A 19,216-nucleotide genomic window follows, 5' to 3' on the forward strand; every position below is an offset into this window, starting at 1 on the left:
TACCTTGGTAATTTATTTACATAGCGCTTGTTGAAGCTATGTGATACTTCATGGGTCGAATATACATGGACTCATTCCATTCTTGTATTTTACTTTATAGTCAAGCACAATTTAGATTATTTTATACAAGCTACAACTACTGCCACACATAGCTGTGATATGCTGGGATACTTAAACTAAAACTAGTATCTGGATGCAATTTTTACAGTAATGTAGACATGTCTCCAAATTATTTCATGTGTTGCAAGAGGAAAGAAAAAAGACAATGGGAGTGACTGACTTAAAATGTTTAACATGTCAAATATATTACTGAAACAAACATTTTTCAGTTGCAAAGAAATTTGCAGTATGTAAAAAACCATTCACTTAATGCAGCCAAAAAACCTTAATTTGTAGCTTATACTGTGAATACAATTAATTGTTGAATTATAAAATAGAATTATTTTTATTTTAAGCAAACTATTTTGTAAAGTGGTACATTACTGGAAAGCCTGAAAATATGTATGGTGCTGTAATGTATCATTACTGTGGCAATATTTAGTACTAGCTATAGGAAAGTAATATGCACATTTAAAGGCAACTACTTACTGCCTTTCCTATTGCCAGTCAAATTAAAGATCCAAACTGTAAATGAATAGGACATGTAAGTGATTTGATGTAGCTGTCCTGACAGATACTTTACAAGGTAGCTTTTCCACATGTCAAACCTGAGCAACATTAAAAATGCAATTTTTGACCTTAGGGCTTTTTATATGGAAAAACTGAAAGTTTTCTGGACTTAGTTCAACCATTCTGAACTTCTCAATTAAAAGATGCATCTAATCAATGGGGAAGAGCAAATGGGACACCCTGTCACTTGTGAATCCAGAGTTCCATTAGATACATGCTCAAAATTTCCAATATTGAATTCAAGAAAAAAGTGTTTTGTTTTGTTTTCCTAAGTGGCTAATAAACAGGCTTGACAAATGTCATTGTAAAGTCTGACGAATGGTTTGTCAAACATTTTACAGTATTTTTCCTGCCACAGTAAAGAAATTGAAGATGTAAACAAAATCCCATCGGTATTACTGCTTACCTTTTTTTTTTTTTTTTTTTTTTTTTAACATAATTGGAGTCGGTACTTAATTTAAAACATTTATTTGTCATTTTAGTGAAAATGTGGGGGTTTTTTTTGAGGAAGTGAAGCGTATCTAAAATGTAAGTTTTCACAGTAACAAATAGCAACTTCAAGACTTTCAGAAATTAACGGAGATGAAAAACAACTGAAAAATATTGCAGTTCTTTGTGTCAGACCATTTACTTTTATTTCTGTATATTTTTAACAGTTTGGGTAGCATGAAAATGACTTTAATAGTATGAGCTCTAAAAATACCTGTGTTCTGTGGAGAACATCACAAGTGCAGCACATCTAATCTCAAGCCCTAGTTTTCTCATTCTCAACATCAGCACTGTTGGGTGTGACAGTGTGCTCAAATTTGCTTGCAATTTATGTGCAGGCAGAATGACATATTAGTTTTAGTTTACAGAAATTCCTACATCCTGTGGTAGTTTTGCTGTCAATGAATGAAGCATTAAATGCTGTTAAGGCAGGAGAGATGCTATTGTTCCTTCCATTTCTCTGAAATATGAGAAAGGGCTAATGCACGTCTCAACTCTGTCTATGGGATTCCGCACAATTTTCGCTTAGTCTTATTTTAGACATGGGTTGAAAAATATTTTGTCTCTGTTCAAACTTCTATCTGTAAGACGTTATAGATCAAATAAAAATAATCATTAGCATTCTAGTACAAAGGGTATTAAAAAATAACGTCGCATGGAAGAGTTATTGTCAGCAGTCTGACAGAAGGGGTGAGAAAATCCTGGACAGAACTGTTTAAAACAAGGACTTCAAAAACTACCTTGAAGCATCAGGAAAGGAATCATTAAGTCTTGCTTTTGGAAAAAGTACTTGGAGAATAAAGAAAAAATAGGATGGCTAATTTCAGCACAAAGTGTAGTTATTGTTTCTCCTTAGAGATAACACACTACTCTCCTTAGATCTCGTTGACACACCTTTCCCTGGAACAAGACATGTAATTTCCCTACATCCTAAAACTGGTGGTTGTAACCTTATGACCCATGCAATTCCTCTTGCATAAACCCGTTTTCCAGCTTTTTCGCTTCTAGCTTTATATCTTTAAAGATATAATGAGCACAAATAAGATGACAAAGTTTTTTGACTACCTGTGTGCTATAATGACACAAATCACTGCTCTGCATTATTTTGTTTTATTCCTCTCTAAAACTATGTGCTTCCCAGAACACAGAAATCTCTACAGAAGCAATAAACCAGGCAACTGCTAAGGAACTGAGCCTATCTACTGCCTGAAAAATTTTCCTGAGCTGCTTATATAGTCAGTGACATAAATATTTCTATCGCACTAGCCATCTGATTTTGTATGTCTGCTTTTGGGTGAAATGAATTACCTCAGAAAATGCCTTCCTTCTCTTCATTGACTGTAAATGGAGCACAGGGGCACCTTATCAATGTATACTCTGTATACCTGTACATATACCTCCTCAGTGTACTACTGTGGACTGATGCATCTGGTAAAATTAATCCAGACTTTCTGGTGTACTTGTTTCAATAATAAATACATTATTTAATTGATTTCCCTTTTGAGTTTCAAAACTCATTAAAATGCTATTGAACTAACACAAATGCTGACCAAATAACTCATATTTTTGAACAAGGTAAGGTAAAGCTTTGGTATGAACACTCTCTCAACGTATTATATATATGCAATATACAATGTATTTACATATATGTTCCCTGAGAATTTTCCCATCACAAACTAAAAGTAGGCAGAATATTGTTTCTATTGTATTAAGGAGACTAAATAAGCATCCTGAGCTGAGGACATTATGTGGGCTAATGAAGGAAGATCTATATCTAATTTTAAAGAAAGAGATTAATTTTTACCTTCTATTATAAGGAGCAGGAATTCTAAAAGCCCTCTGAATTCAACAACTTTGTTCTTCCCTTCCTGTCTTTATGTCAGCAGTAACTATGTCTGCTGTACCTACTAACCTTGCCTTGCTTCAGTTCCTACATATATCTACTAATAATTCTCACAGAATATACCACTGTTAAAAAAAAGCCTTATTAGAAAACACTAGATGTTTTCTGGTTCATGGTATATGTCGGCAAATTCTTTTTTTGACTTGTTAATTCTCCATAATATTTATGTGCTTGTATTGCCCCAGATTTCACATTTCTCTGTGATAACTCTTACCTTTTGTCTGCCATTTCATAGTACGGCTGCTGTTGTTCAACAGTCCCAGACAGAGAGCTTATCTTGCACTCTGTAGTTGAATGCCCTCTCATAGTTTTCCTTAATTTTGAATGCATGTTTTTCAGTAATTTGTTCTTTCTTGGAACAAAATTGTTCCTAGAAAGCTGCACTAGTTTTTACCAAACTGTCCTGTCTTCCCTTTGAGTTGCCTTTATGAAAACAACACTTTTGTGCTTGGCATTATCTAGAAGAGCATGGTCTAGTGTTCATCATCTAGTTTATTCATCCTCTAGTTCACTTATGTATGCAGTTGAACTGTTCTTTGAATCTTTTGCATGTAAATCTTCCAGGGTATTTATGAACAGCTGCTCAGGCTCAGCTACAAATATTTCAACATTATTTATATTCTATATCTTTTCTCATGTTTCCTACCTTTTTCTTCTGTTACACTAAATTTTCATTTCTATTATTAAGGTTAATTCCAAGAATGGAATTCTTTAAGAAGAGAAAAACATGTTGATAAGTTAAGCAATAAAACATTCTATTATTTGCTCTAAATTGTCCTTTCCTTCTCTGTTTCATCTGCATTTAGTATGTAATATTTCAGAAGAAACTAATGGAAGGATTCAATGGGTATATGCATAATAGCTCAAAAAGCTCAAAAATCTCCTCCCAATTGCCTTGGTTAAACACTTGCTTATCAATTACTGTCAAGGTATGTAAGAGGAGGTGTTTTCTGTACACTTCTTGTGAAACTTGCTCTACTGCAGTGATTCCTAAACTTTTACAACAGCATACCCTTCAACATTCTTGCAGCCATGAATATACAAGCATACAATTGTAGAGATCACAATTTTTTAAACTGTTTAACCTGCTTGTGTTACAACTTAAACTCATGATCTAACACTGTTCTATAATCTATGATATGAGAGCCCACTTTTGCGTTACAAATGTTATAATCTAGCTCCTTGCAGGAAGCAAACCTCTACAGCTAGGACACCCCAAAAGGAAGCTTTACATTTATATTATTTATAGAATTTTTAAAATCTTTAAAGCAAAACGAGACAACTGTAACTCCCTAATATAAATAGAAGAACAAAGATACATAGCTTCGCTTTATACTGCTACTAATCATGATTTCATTATTTCCCTACCGATTTGCTGTAATAATTCTGTTTTAGGCTAACACGTTACATCAAGTTTGATTGTGCCCAATTTATACTCTATGAGCTTTTGTCTTCCCTGGCCTAGTATGGCACCCCAATCCCAGCTCCCTGTAGTCAACCAGCGGATATTCTCTTTTTCTTCTAAAGTAATACTACAGTCAATAGCATGATTTGTGGTCTTATTGTACACATCTCACATACGGTTTTCTAAAGATAATCTTTAGAATTTGGTAATCACAGCTACATTTTGCAATTCTTGCTAAGCCAGATTCATACCTTTTAATGACTGGACTGTTAACTACTGGCAAGTTTCTTCATCATCATGTCATTTGGTACTAGGCCAGGTATCTTGGAGTAATTTAGTTATGTCAGTGTAATCATGACAGGTTTATTGGGAGAGAAGGAGAGCACATGGCAGACAAAAATAGGAAAATAAAAGACAACTGCAGAAATAGATTTCTATAAACTGCTTTCAATTAAATTTCTTCATTTTGCTGTCTCTCCTTTTTTGGTAAGAGTCCTGAATAAATGGTTGCATTTTTCCTAGCATGAATATTTAACTAATTTCATGGATTATGCAATATTGAAATATTTTTCACTTTCCAAGATTTGTTAGCAGTGCATGTTACTGGTTCACATTACTCCCCTGCTAGTTCTCTGAAGATTCTTGGCTACAAGCTTCAAGAATCCTTGAAGATTCCATTAAAGTTCCCTGAGAATCTTGGCTGTAAATTTTTGGATTCTTGAGAAACTGTGCACAAAAAATGTTTTGAAAAGATGACTTTTCTGAGAAATGTTAAGAAAAGACTTGAACTACATGTCTCTCTGAAAATAATTTCTGAAAAAGGTTTCAATACATTTTATTAAAAGCTGCTTTTAAAAAGTAGCTTTTTTTAAAAGGTACTTCAATAACATACTTCCCAAGTGACTTTGTTTTTTTAACTCAGCAAGTTGTGGTAACCTTTACCTTAATAGTAAAAACCCCAAGCTATAAATACTGCTGACTTCTACGTATTACCTCCGTATCTTAGCAGCTCAGTAAACAATGAGTAATATTTTTGTGGTGTAACATTGCAATCAATATATTTACTATCCTTGGTCCCTAGGACACCCCTACATCCCTACTATTTATAGGTATGAAAGTGATGACTTCAAAATCCTGCCTAAATTCCAAATTCAGTAATTGTACTCTCCCTACCTAAATCTTCACTGCAGTTTTAATTAGTTAGCGTTCAATTCCTATGCAGACTTGCATAGCAATGATCTGGACGGTTAAACTGTTGCTCCGTTTCACCTTAGTAGTTCTTGTACATCGAGGGAGAGATTTTGTCTTTTAAGCCGTGGCCCAGGAAAGCTTGCAGCACCTGTTGTGATTTTGCTTGTTGTGCATATGGAAAGCAATCCGCTATATCCATTAGGCAGGGGAATATTACTCCCCTGATGTGCCAGGCCTTCCTGAAAGCTCAGCAGGAAAAGGAGCCATTTCCAGCTTGCTCCAATTTTTGTGCTTCTAACAATTTGCATATATTTTGTCTATTTCTGCCTGTTTTGTCAATTTATTTTGTCAGCTCTGCTGGCCAGATGCATGTGTATCTCTCTGTTGTAAATTGACTCAGAAATAGTAATTCTCAGTGCTGGAATCTAAACAGACATAGATTTAATAAATACTGTAAGATAAGAAATTAATAGTAGGCAAACTGACAGGTATCTTACCAGTCTTTTAACATAACTGATACACCTGCTGTATCTCATGAAGATTTTATGTCCTTTAAAGGTACACATTGTTAGTTTTGCTGAAGATAGCATTAAATGCCACAAATATTTGCAACTTTTCTGCATCACAACAGACAATGGAAAAGATTAACTATACCAGTTCTTACCTGTTTTGCAAATGCACATTGGATTTCCATCGACTTCTGCCAAGCAGGTTGAATTATTTATGCATGGATTGTAAGGTAGCTCACAGGGACTGAAGCGTTGATGACAGAAGTCACCAGTATAAAATGGAGGACAAATGCATACAAACTGTCCCTGCTTAACAGATTCATAACAGGTGGCTCCATTCAAGCATGGTTCAGAATCACATTCATTTATATCTTCACTGCAGTCTGGCCCTGTCCACCCTGCTGCACATGTGCATCTGGAAAAAAATTTAAAAATAATAAAAGAGTTGACATGGTGGCAGAATGAAAATCAACAGCTTAGCCCTACCAGTTCCAACTATTTCTATTTTAAAAATAAAAGATTAAAAAAAAAACCCCAGTAATCTTTCTGCACGTAGCTTTTTTCTGACAATTGTATCAGACTGCACTAAGAATACAGTTATATTTAGGTTTTTCTCCTAAAATTTATTTGAGCAAAAGTAAAATTACTCATTCTAGATCACAGGATTTATCCATTTGCAGAACCACCTAGTTTAGTTAATGCTGACAGAATCATCTATGGATTTTCTTTAAGCTGAAACACCAGCACAAATTATCAAACGTGGAATGTAAATTTCTTCAGGCTTTAGGATTAGAAAGATGTCTTCTCACATATGTGAAACTACTAAGTAGGTACATTAGTGACTGGGCTGAAATGCATTAGAAAGATGGTGGGAGGTTAAAGGCACTGTAAATGGTTAGAACAATCCTCTTTTCATGATGTTCTTTCTCTTTTTTGTATGTTCTTGTCCTGTTATTGGCAATACATAAGAGGAACCGGACCAAAACCTACATCTGATTATAAAGAATCTGTCTTCATGAATTAGATAAATATTTTTATTTACAGCATGAATGAGAGGGTTCTGAAAATTCAAAGATCACAATTTACTAATGATTTCAAAGTTTGCAGAGAAAACTTCCTCAGTAGCTGCAATAAAAGAAGGCTCTATGTGCTTTAAAAGGCATACATTTTTGTTACTTTCACTGAAGATAGAATTAGATTTAACATATATTTGCAACTATTTTGCAGGACAAGAGACAATACGAAAGATTAAATATACCAGCTCTTACCTGTTTTGATTCATATTGATTTGGGGCATTTAAGCATTCAAACATAGCTTCATAGTTCTAATTTGATAAAAGGAATTGCTCTTAAATAATAAACAGGTCATTCAATGGAGAATCAATTAGGTAGTTCCATTCTATAAGGCACCTGGTATTGCTTGCCACACAATATACAAATGGCCCCTTTAAAACCAACACAAGTGTTTTGATGGAATTTTTAAAGTTCTGTAGAATTGGTTTGTGGGGTATAATTTCTATGTCACATGAAATTAAATGGGTATTTCTAAGGAACTTTATCATTTGAAAGTCCTGAAGAATTTAGCAATAAGGATTCAAAAATCAGGTTACTGTATGTTTTTCATGGGAGGAAAAATAGTTGCGAATATCAAAATGCATTCAGGCATTCCTAAAGTAACTATGAAAAAAACCACATTTCAGGACTCATTTATCAGTTACAGTGCCCAAAATACATTATTGGAAATATGGTTACAAATAAATGTTTTGTTACTCTGTGTTTACACACATATCTGCTTTTGCTATGCATGGTAGCATCAATTTGATACCTAGAGGCAACACCCACTGAATAACAGTGCACCCACTACTCAGCGCTTTTTAAAATTTTGTCCTAAGTAGTCAATCTATAAAAGTATGAGCCTCTATTATAAATTATCTCCAAATCACTGACACTGAACATAGTAAAACACTCTGCCCATAGATCAAAACAAGTATTTTAGATGTTAATTGTTTTACAGCTGCTGGATTTTTTCTTAATTTCACTTACGAAGTTCTGAATAAATTACTACCAATGAACTACTACAAAGTAGTATCTAGTCTATGTCCAATTTGTAGCTTGAAAAGCTCATTAAATGGAGAGCCTTTCACTTCATATTAGGAGAATAGGATTCAGTTCTTAACTGGTCCAACTGTTATGGGTGTAACTGAGGTGCAGAGGAGCAAACATAAAATATATTCCATTCCCTTTTCCCTAATGACTTTCATATGGGTGGAGGAGTCACCATCCCTGGATGTGTTTAAGGGTCGTTTGGACGAGATGTTGGGAGATATGGTGTAGGAGAGAACTTTGTAGAGTAGGGCTGATGATTGGACTTGATGATTCCAAGGGTCTTTTCCAACCTGAATGATGCTGTGATTTTGTGATAACTTCCTTTGAGTTATCAAAACTACTCTGTATGGCCACAGGGAACATTATGTCAGATGGAGAACACTGAAACACAGCAGTTATCTACACTACACAACTAGAAAGTTCCACCCTGGCTTCATGCCAGCTCCCAACTGAGATGCAAAGGACAATGTTAATGCAAAGGAGACAAAACCATAGTTTGTCTGTACTGTTATTTGTATTATTAAGAAGTTGCTGGTGCCCTCATTAAATGTGAAAAAAATACATAGAAATGTGCATCGTTTTAACAATCAAGACAACATTTTGTCTTAATGAGAAATGTTAAACAAGGTAAGGAGGTGTTAGGAGTATAGGTGTTAGAAGTATAGAATATACAACAGAGTTTTTTAAGTGTGGATTATCAAGCTACTATATCTGATATTCTTGTAAACTGATCAAAAGGCAAAAAAACAAACAAGCTGTCTTTTTCAAAACTACTTCATTCTCTACATTAGAAAAAACAAGATGATTTCTAGGATCCTCAAATAAAAAAAAGAAAATAGTAATCGCTCAGCATCTTTCTGTTCTTTTTCCAACTTGTAAACTCGGATGAAAAGTTCTAACAGCACTAGCAGAATACAATTAAAGTTTTCATATACCTCCCAAAGAGAAAAATGTAAATATGGCAGATGTTCTGTATGCAACTTTGTGTTTATTCCTTAAACATTTAGAAATTATATAAATTTTTTGAATTTATTTGCCAATATTTGGTGTTTAAATAATGCCAGATTTTATTCAAACAATCTAAAGATGCGAGTTATATATATATAAACTATCATATTAATCAAACTTATTAATCAAAATCTCATTAAGCATAAAAATTTGCTATGGCCTGTAAATTTCTCTGCTTTATTTGCTAGGAATATAGTCAGAATATTTTTAGAAACTGTGTAAGTCTAGAAGATGCTTATTCAGTCTAAAACTTACATAAAGCTAAATAAACATAAATCTAAAAGACTTACATTTATACATAAGTTACTTTGAGTATCTGAAACAATTTTATCATCACTAAAGTCAGAATATTAAAGAAATTTTCTCTTAAAAACAAACAAAATCACTATCTTTATTCACAAATAGTCATAAATTCTGAGGTTAAATTTTTTGTAAGGCCTTTCTTAAAAGAATTTTGGCATTTATGAAAAAATTACAAAAATATAAAATTATAAAAAAATAAAACATATCATCTCTTTCCAGATTACCTATGAAAATATTTTACCTCCCTTACACAATACAGCAAACAGCATCTTATCCTTTCATACCCTAACTGCATACTTCTTTTAATAACTTTTATGTACAACAATGAGAAGATAACCCATCAGAAACATGAGGAACAGTTATGTTCCACTCTTTCTGTTCTATACTTTACAATCAGTTGTGAGAAAAACTTTGGGGGAAAAAAAGCACCAAAAATGTTAGTTTTTGTAGAAAACAATCTGACAAGCTATTGAAATGATACTGCAATTTTAAACAATTAAAGCTTCTATTAAACAGTAGAATAATTTATAACATCTTCAAAAAGAGTAATAACACACTAGCAAGGAAGTATGCACTTGTGTGCTTCTCTAATGAGAGAAACAGATTTACATAGATGTAAAAATTCGTAATTTTAACTAATCCGCCTTCCTCCAGAATCCATATAAGTATTTTCTTTTTAATAATCAAATCCAAATACTTCATATGATATTACAAAATCAAATCATGAATGATTTTCTTCAAATTATTAATTTTAATAATATAAACTCCACAGGGTGCTTCAATTGTGACATATGTAAAGCTCCTCCAACTTATAGATCAGCTTTCATAAGTATTATCTGTTGACTTTCCATACATCTCTCCATAGATTTAAGAGCCTTCCATACAGGCACAAATAAAAGGAGAAGGTAATGAAAATATACAATATAAATTGTATCCTTAGTTTTGTATCTTACTACCTGTTTAAACATTAAAGTCAGACTTAATAATGCTAAGCTACAGTCGTGAATGGTACCCAGAAAAACTAATATTAATGTTATAATTTCCTCTATCTCTATATGATGAGTTAAGATTAAATTATTTGGTTCTCACCTGCTTGAAAACTTCCTTTTTATTTCTCACATTGCAGTGAAATGTATTGGTATCACCTGCCTTAGGTTCTACCTTATAGGTTTTAAGGAATCAAATAACAGGGAAGAGTCTTCAGAATCCCTGAATAGTTGATGTTGTTGGAAAAAGTCTCTGAGGCTCATCTAGTCCTCCCTGTTCAAAACAGAGTCAACTAGAGGTTTCTCAGGTCTGCGTAGTCTGTTTTTGAGTATCTCCAAAGGTAGAGACTCCACTCTGGGCAAACTGTTCTATCACCTGAACACCCCCATATCAAAAAAAAAAAAAAAAAAAAAGTAGGTGTTTTATCTTGAAGTAGAATTTAATGTATTTCAGCTTTTGCCCACTACCTCTTGTCTTGTCACTGGATATCACTGAGAAGGGTCTGCCTCCACCTTTGCAATCCCTTCCATCAGTTATTAACACACATTGGCAAGAGTTGCCCTGAGCCAAAGCCATTTTTTCAGCATGCCAACCATAACTGCAATCTACACTGAATCTTAAGAGTCCTAAAGTGACGTTCTATCAATTAGAAAATCCTATCAGTAGGATCATTCCAAGCTAGCTCTGCTAGAAGTTCTGGAAAAATGCCAAAGCTTGTCAAAAGCAGTAATACAGCTGTTTATACTAGAGCAAAACAAATTTCAGAAGGAGCCATTTTTTGCTTTCAGACATCTTACAGCAGAAAAACAGGAAAGCAGTATTTTCAGTCCTTTGTATTTTGTACCAAATTTTCAGGAAATATCAATCAAAGCACTTGCTGTTGCCACATATACAGGTGTTTCTACACAAAAGAAGTACAACATTCAAGATGCAGCAGAACTGTTTTTTCCTTAGTGGTTCAAGTCAAAGCAACAGGAATCCTAAACTGAACCCTCGGATACACTGTGCCCTTCATTCAGCTGCCTCTGTTTGACAAGATCTTTATGAGAAATGGCAAGATATTCAGCAAAGTTTAGGTTGGCCTCTTAGCTATAGAAGACATGCAACAATGGTTCATTCTACAGTAAGAGTTTATGTTGTCTAGTGCATTCAATCAAATCAACTAACAGCCTGAAAAACCAGTGCTCAGTGCTGAATTTATTCCTTGTAAGCTAGAGGCTATTGGACCATCTAAAGTAGTTAAATGAGAGCTCACTTTCAGTACATGCACAGCTTTGAATTTAGAGCACCAATACACACGACAAAGCTCCCAAAACATAGACCTCCAGTCACCACAGAGGCTTCAAATATTAGTTTTTCTCTCTCTTTCCTCCCATAAACATTTTTTATATTTTCTGAAAGCTTAACACACCCTTTCTTCCTCAGGCTATCTGACCCATCTTACATACTCCACCAGCTTTCACCTGCAAAAGCCTTTATGAGTTTATCTCTGATGTTCTTCTACTGCTACTAGTTCTCCATTCTCATATGTCAATCCTAGATGCACTCCTCAAATTTCCACCCATGTCTCTCCTCCTCTCCCTTGAATTCATGTGAGCCTCCTTCACTTTCATTATTATTTCAAGTTGACATAGTGTTTAGCACTTAGGAATATAGCGCTTAGGGATATGATGGAGTTGAGAATGGTCAGTGTTAGGTTAATGATTGGACTAGATGATCTTCAAGGTCTTTTCCAACCTAGATGATTCTGTGATTCCATGATTCCTTCTCTACTTTCTTCTTAGAGCTCTCCATTTGTAACCAACCAAATGTGACACAGATTAACTAATTGAGGTCAAGATTGGTGGCAGCCTGGGCTGGAATGCTCATGCCCTGATGGAATTCAGAATCTTGAGAGATACGGGCCAGTTGATGATTAGAGTTAGAACCCTGAATTTTAGAAGAGCAAACTTCCAGATGTTTAAGGAAATAATAGATGGAACCCCCTAGGAAGCTGTCCTCAGACAAAAGACTTCAACAAAACTGGCAGCTCTTTAAGGACATTTTTTTTTAGAGCACAACAGCTCTTGATTTCCACATGTAAGAAATCAAGCAAGGAAGGCAGAAGCCCAGCATGGCTTTAGTAAAGGACCTGCTTGACAAACCTAAATGTAAGAAGGAAATGCACCGGCAACGGAACAAGGGACATATATCCTGGGTAGAATACAGGATGCTGCCCAGATGTGTATGGAAGGGATTAGGAAAGCAAGGGCATATTTGGATCTGAATTTGGCAAGGGATTAAAAGAATTATAAGAAGGACTTTTACAGGTATGTTGGCCAGAAAAGGAAAATTTTAAAAAATGTACTTCTGTGATAAATGAGACAGGGGAAATGGTGACAGCAACACAGAGAAGGCTGAGATATTCAACATATTTTTTGCCTCAGTTTTCAATGCTAATCTCTCTTCCCACATCCCTCAAGCCTCTGAACCTCATGGCAGGGACTGGTTTTAGACCACCTAAGGAACCTGAACATACCTAAGTTCATAAGACTTGATGAGATGCACCCCAGGGTCCTGAGGGAATTGGCTGATGTAGTTTCCAAGCCACTCTCCATCACAGCTGAAAAGTCATGGCAGTGAGGGGAAGTCCCCAGTAACTGAAAAAAGGGAAACATCATGCCAATTTTTAAAAAGGTTAAAAAGGAGGACCCTGGGAACTACCAACCTCGCCTCTGTGCCTGGGAAGATCATGGAGCAGATCCTCCTGGACACTGTACTAAAGCACATGGAAAATAAGGAGGTGATTGGTGACAGCCATCATGGCTTCACTGAGGGCAAATCATGCCTGACAAATTTGGTGGTCTTCTACGACTGGGTTACAGCACTGGTGGAAAAGGAAAGAGCAACTGACATCATCTACCTGGACTTGTGCAAACCTTTTGACACTGTCCCGCATGACATCCTTGTCTCTAAACTGGAGAGACATGGATTTGATGGTTGGATTTGAACTCCTGTTCTAGCTTCAACTCTGGGAATAGCCCCTGTAGGAGTGGGTGACACCCCCTCTCCCCTGCAGCCACTGACTGACAAACACTGCCCCTCGTGTTGGGAGGGCTGGAGTCCACAGCCAGGCTACATCTGGCAGCCCAGGAGAAGGAAGTGACCTGTGACAGGGAAGCACCCAAGACTGAGGATGAAACTAGTTTCTTAGTTCTGTTCCACATTGCAAGAGTAATATTAGGTTTTATTCTGCTCTTTTTTTACATATTCTTAACATGGGACATACATAGTAAACTTTATGAAGCAGCAATGGGGTAGAATTTTTAAATGATTGAGGCAAAGTCATAAAGGTTAATAATAGCAAAGACTGAAATTCCTATTTCTTTTATTGCTGTGGTTAAGAAGGCAGGACCAATTAACTCCTGAAATGAAAATGCTGTGTTATAAACTTGCTCACTCATTGCCCTTTTCTGAGGTGTGACAGAAAACTTTTGGTTAATGTGAATAACAGGAAGATCATTTCCACACCAGTGCTTTGCACTTCAAGCTCCTGAAGTGAATCACACAGTTCAGTGCAGGTGTACAACCAATCCCTGAGGTCCACCTGACTGTTGTAAGGGGTGCTGGGCACTGTGGAAGTACTGCACTATCTCAGCCATCATTTGCTATAAAGGAAATAGTGCAGGTAGGCTTATGAACTTAAGAGCTCTCTATCAGTCACACTAAAAACTATCTGGACAAACCATTTTCCTCAAATTTAAAAATACTACCTAACAGTCTAATTAATTTAGCTACTTTTAAAAATTCAAATCCATAGATTTTTTAATTTTTTTTTAACTATGTTACCTTCTTCAGTTTGATATGCTATGAATCCCTGATATTTCAGAGGCAGATGTATTCCTTTACTAAAAAGGTAGTCCAGCACTAAACAGTTTCATATAAATTTCTCATAGAACTGAAGAAGAAATGGTTTTAAGAGTTTTTTGGTTTGTGGATCTGATAGAGTTTATGTAATCTTAATAATTATAACCAAAATAATAAATACCAATTCCCTCTAGCTTTACATATTCCTGAGCGCTGAAGCAATACATATAACTGTCTTTAAAAAAGCAGGCATAAAACGAAAGTGTATCAGATATACAACTGTTTAATTTTCATCATGTCCTACTCAAAGTATACCATAAACAGAAGGCTCCGCAGCAACTGCTTGATTTCTCCTCATTTTTTTTACTGTTCTCAAAAGCTAGAACTATACTTTTAGAAGATATTCCTGATGCATGTGTTAAAAAAGCTATTTGTATTTTCTCATTCTGTAGACAGATTGATACATCTTTTTCTGGTTTTAGATTTCTGAATTAAATATCAGAAGGATCAACTCTTTTCCACAGAAAACATGAATACAAATAGATAAATAAATTCTGCAAATACAATATGCTGAACCCCTTTGGCTTGTTCTTAAAGCTGGAAATAGAAGCAGATATTGACCGCAAAGTAGAGAAAAAAAAAGCATCTGGGAGGTATATTGCTGGTAGAGTGATAAAAATTTATATTTCTACTACTATAATAGTGTATCATTTGCATGTTTGATGCATACAGAAAAACTTCAGAGGGCTGAGGTAGTTTTGATTCCCTTCCAGTTTGCTTCAGCCTTTTTATCCTTGTCCTTTTTCTCATATTTTTTAGGATATATTTCTCTGATCTGTATCCTTTTGCTCCCATAATGCTCTGCTCACATTCTTCCTTTTGCTAACAATAACTAAAATTTATTCCTAATATTCTGTGTATTCAGGAAAAAATGTTTTAGAGGAACAAGTAAACAAAGTTGCATTTGCTTGTTTTCCAGACATTTTTTTCTTACTTCTCTGTTTGAAGCAATGAGTTCACACAATCACAAGGGAATGTTCAGCTCAATTACACAGCAAGCTATACTTCAGCTTTTACTTTAAGCTCTAATTCAGCTGAAATGCACATATTTCTGGTTTAAGGAAACTGAATTTTATGTCCTACAAAGTGCGTTTTAACTTTCAACTTCCAATTTTTAAATGCAGCTTTTTTTTTTCTTTTTTTTTTTTTTCCATTTTTCTAAATCAAAATACAAGATACATCTTACTTCAGACTGGATGCAACTTTCAGACTACTGGATCACAGAGATGAGGTTCACCAAGTTCCTTTTCAGATCAGTCAAACTATTTCCATATTTATCTCAAGAAGGATTTTGCAGCAAATCCTCCTATCTACAAAGCCTGATGAAATTACATTGTTTTCTATTTCGTCTGGGAAACATTAAAATAATTAAAAATCACCACTAAAACTGTCACTAGAGGTCAGTCACATTAGAAGGAAAGTTTGTGTTGGAAGAAGCACAAGCACTGAATACTTCGAATACTTTTAATTAAGGAAGACAACAAAACAAGTAAAACTGAGCATTATTGCTGTCACTCTGGTCATATGGCTTAGAACCAGAAAATACAATATGGTTTGGTATCAACAGTCTTGTTAATAGACTCTGACCATGTAGAAAACAATTGGTAAAGTGCCTTCCCATCAGCCTTACCTCCTGAAAATCCTGTTTTAGATGCAGCAGAAATTAATTTAAAATTACAAAAAAGTTTTTCATGTTTTTGCGAGGGTTTTTTGTTTGTTTGATTGTTTTTTTTCCTCTATACTTTTGGTTATTATCAAGGGTGCTAGGAAAAGCTACTTACCATATTCAAGATTTTAAAAACAAATTATAAAGAGATTAAAACTACCAAATCAGCCCTTAAAACAATAGGAGCTTCCTTCTCCTAAATTCCCCAAATTATATCAGAAGGATATCATATTCATGTGAAAATTTTGGAATGTAGTTTAGCAAGTTAGCACACAATGCAGGGTAAAGACAAAGAAAGATCTGTCTAAATTTGTGTTCAGTGTGTAAAACGATATTCTGATTAGCAGTGTTAATTTTTTTAATTACTGCAGACAACCATACAGGGTGTCTGTGCATTCTTGAGTGTGAAACTGCTCTTTTGAGTAACATCATCTACTAAGTAAACCTGCTCTAGACTTCCTTCTGTTCTGGACAAAATGCAAAGGGAAAAGGACATTCATTCCTTTTTATGTTACCATGTGTTGTCACGAACATCAAGAGCTGCATTCTTTGACTATATGTGTCCTTCATCCCACATCAGCAACAACCAGTACAACAGCAACAAGGTAACTCAAGACTCCATCCCTCAGAGGGAAAATACATAATTTGCATCCTTTTTAGCAGGATAAATTTAATTTGCTAAGCTGCATTCCAAAATTTTCATGTGACTGTGATACCCTTCTGATACAACTTGGAGAATTTAGAAGAAGGAAGTTCTTATTTTTTGATGGGATGATTTTGTCCTTTTATTATTTTTACAACTTGTTTTAAAAACCTCCGAAGATTGAGTCTGCCAGAGAGAAAAACCTTCATTTGCAAAAACATAGTATCCGTGAATCACTGTTATGGTGAACAGTAAGTAAAGAATCTACCTCCAGTATCTTGGATGGTAGTGATTCATTCTGGTAGAGAAAAAAGAAGTATGATTTCATTTTTTCACAAATCAGAGGGAATCCATTGTCATGCTGCATCCAAGAAGCTGATGTTACATAAAGCTAATCTGTTAGAGCTCAGATGTTTAATAAATAAACTACCTGGAAGACTCTCCATCTTTCAAGCATTCCTGAACAAAAGTCTTCCATCTCCCTAGTTGTCAATTTACTTGTGCTTCTCCATCTTAATTTAATGCCAGTCTTTGACGATAAACCTGACAGTACTGGTTTTCTTGCTGCACCTATGGAAACTGGTACCTTTGGCATTATTTCCCCTTAGAATCTCTTAATCTCTACTAGATTTCAGTGTAAAGTACCTAGTTGATATGGAAACTAATTCAATGCCTGTCCTGGTCTCATCTTGGATGAAGTTAATTTTCCTCCTAGTAGTTGGTACAGTGCTGTTTTGGATTTAGGGTGAGAATAATGTTGGTAACACACTGATGTTTCAGTTGTTTCTGAGCAGTGCTTACAATAAGTCAAGGACTTTTCAGCTTCTCATACTGCCCTGCCAGCAGAGGCTGGGGGGAACAAGAAACTGGGAGGGGACACAACCAGGACAGCTGACCCAAACTGGCCAAAGGGGTATTCCATACCGTATGATGTCATGCTGACCAATAAAACTGAGGGGAGTTGGCTGGGAGGTGGTGGCCCACTGCTCGGGGACTGGCTGGACATTGGTCAGGAGGTGATGAGCAACTGCATTGCGCATCACTTGTTCTGTACATTCTTTTGTCATTGTTATTGTTTCCCCTTCCTTTTCTGTTCTATTAAACTGTCTTTATCTCAACCCATGAGTTTTACCTTTTTTCCAATTCCCCCATCCCACTGTGGGGAGAGTGAGCCAACAGCTGTGTGGTGTTAAGCTGCCTGCCAGGTTAAACCACAACAATGCCTTATTTTAGTTCATATTGTTCTGATATTTTCTGAGAATTACAGGTAATTCTTACTGTGCTTTAGTACACTGATTCTGAGACAAGTCCTCTTTGACCTGAGAAACCTGAAAGGAAGAAGAATGCTGAAATTAAAAAATAGGAGCTATTACCTGCAAGCAGGTAACAGCCCCTGTAGGACAGACATTTGTTAAATTTGGAAAGTTTAGCAATGCAACAGTGGTTCTGTCAATTGATCTCAAAGCTCTTCACCTAGTATATAAAGATGGCACTGATTACAGAAAAGAAAAATGAACTCTTCAGGTAGAGAGCAAACAACGGAAGGTACTTTGACTCTTGAGGAGTAAAGGAGATCTCTCCTGGTCTGCTCCTTCCACCACAGGCAACAAAAGAAGACCAAGTAAAGGTAATTACAATTGCTAATCTTTATTAGCAATAATTAGCACAGCAACATGAAATGGAAGATGGCATGCCACAACTCTGAAATTTTATGAAGCATGAGCAATACGAATTTAACCCTGAGGATAGATTACTGAGGCATTTAGGAAATTTGACAGGAAAAATAATTGAATGTAATGCACACCAATTGAGAAGTTTATGAAAATGACCTCTGCATAATGATTTGAACAGATGAGACAAAGAAACATTCCTCTCCCTCATGTTTCTATTTCTGAACTCTGCAAACACTTCTGTCATTTAAGCAAGATGTCTTTATCAGCTTTTTGTTTTGTTTTGTTTTGTTTTTTTCCAATGTACCATGCCTCTTTTTTTAACCTACTTTCAGGATTGTCACTTGATCTTTACTTTGGATGTACTCAAGCTCCAAGGAGGTATATCACAGAAGAAACTGCATGTCTTTGGCTCAGCCTGGCATCAAAGCACTATGAAATCCAGGAATGGAAGCAATGGCATAAAAACTCATGTCTTTGAACAAATGGATTAATGTTTTGGGTTTTGGTGTGGGTTTTTGGGGTGGTTTTTTTTTTTGTTGTTTTGGGTTTTTTGTGTGTGTTTTTTTTGTTTGTTTGTTTTTGTTTTTTTCTTTTCCATTCCGTGAACCAATTAGGTGTGTGTAAACAACTGATAACCAAAGACAGCTGTGGTATTTAGTACAGCAGAATACATCAGGGCATCAGAACATTACTTAAGCATAAGTACTAACATTTATACATTTTAAGAGCATTATTCAAGCATTTTCAACACTCAGCGG

General features: G+C 35.4%; 1 protein-coding gene across 1 annotated transcript in view; it reads right to left on the reverse strand.

The window, feature by feature from the left end:
- EYS (eyes shut homolog) overlaps positions 1–19,216 on the reverse strand; it is a 1,054,063-nt gene that overhangs the window by 550,986 nt on the left and 483,861 nt on the right. Inside the window, exon 22 of the mRNA XM_074895818.1 lies at positions 6,322–6,581. Within this exon, the coding sequence (XP_074751919.1) occupies positions 6,322–6,581 (260 nt within the window). The remainder of the gene's footprint in view (positions 1–6,321; positions 6,582–19,216) is intronic.

This window comes from Athene noctua, chromosome 1, assembly GCF_965140245.1.
Source record: "Athene noctua chromosome 1, bAthNoc1.hap1.1, whole genome shotgun sequence".
In the NCBI taxonomy this organism is placed as follows: Eukaryota; Metazoa; Chordata; class Aves; order Strigiformes; family Strigidae; genus Athene; species Athene noctua.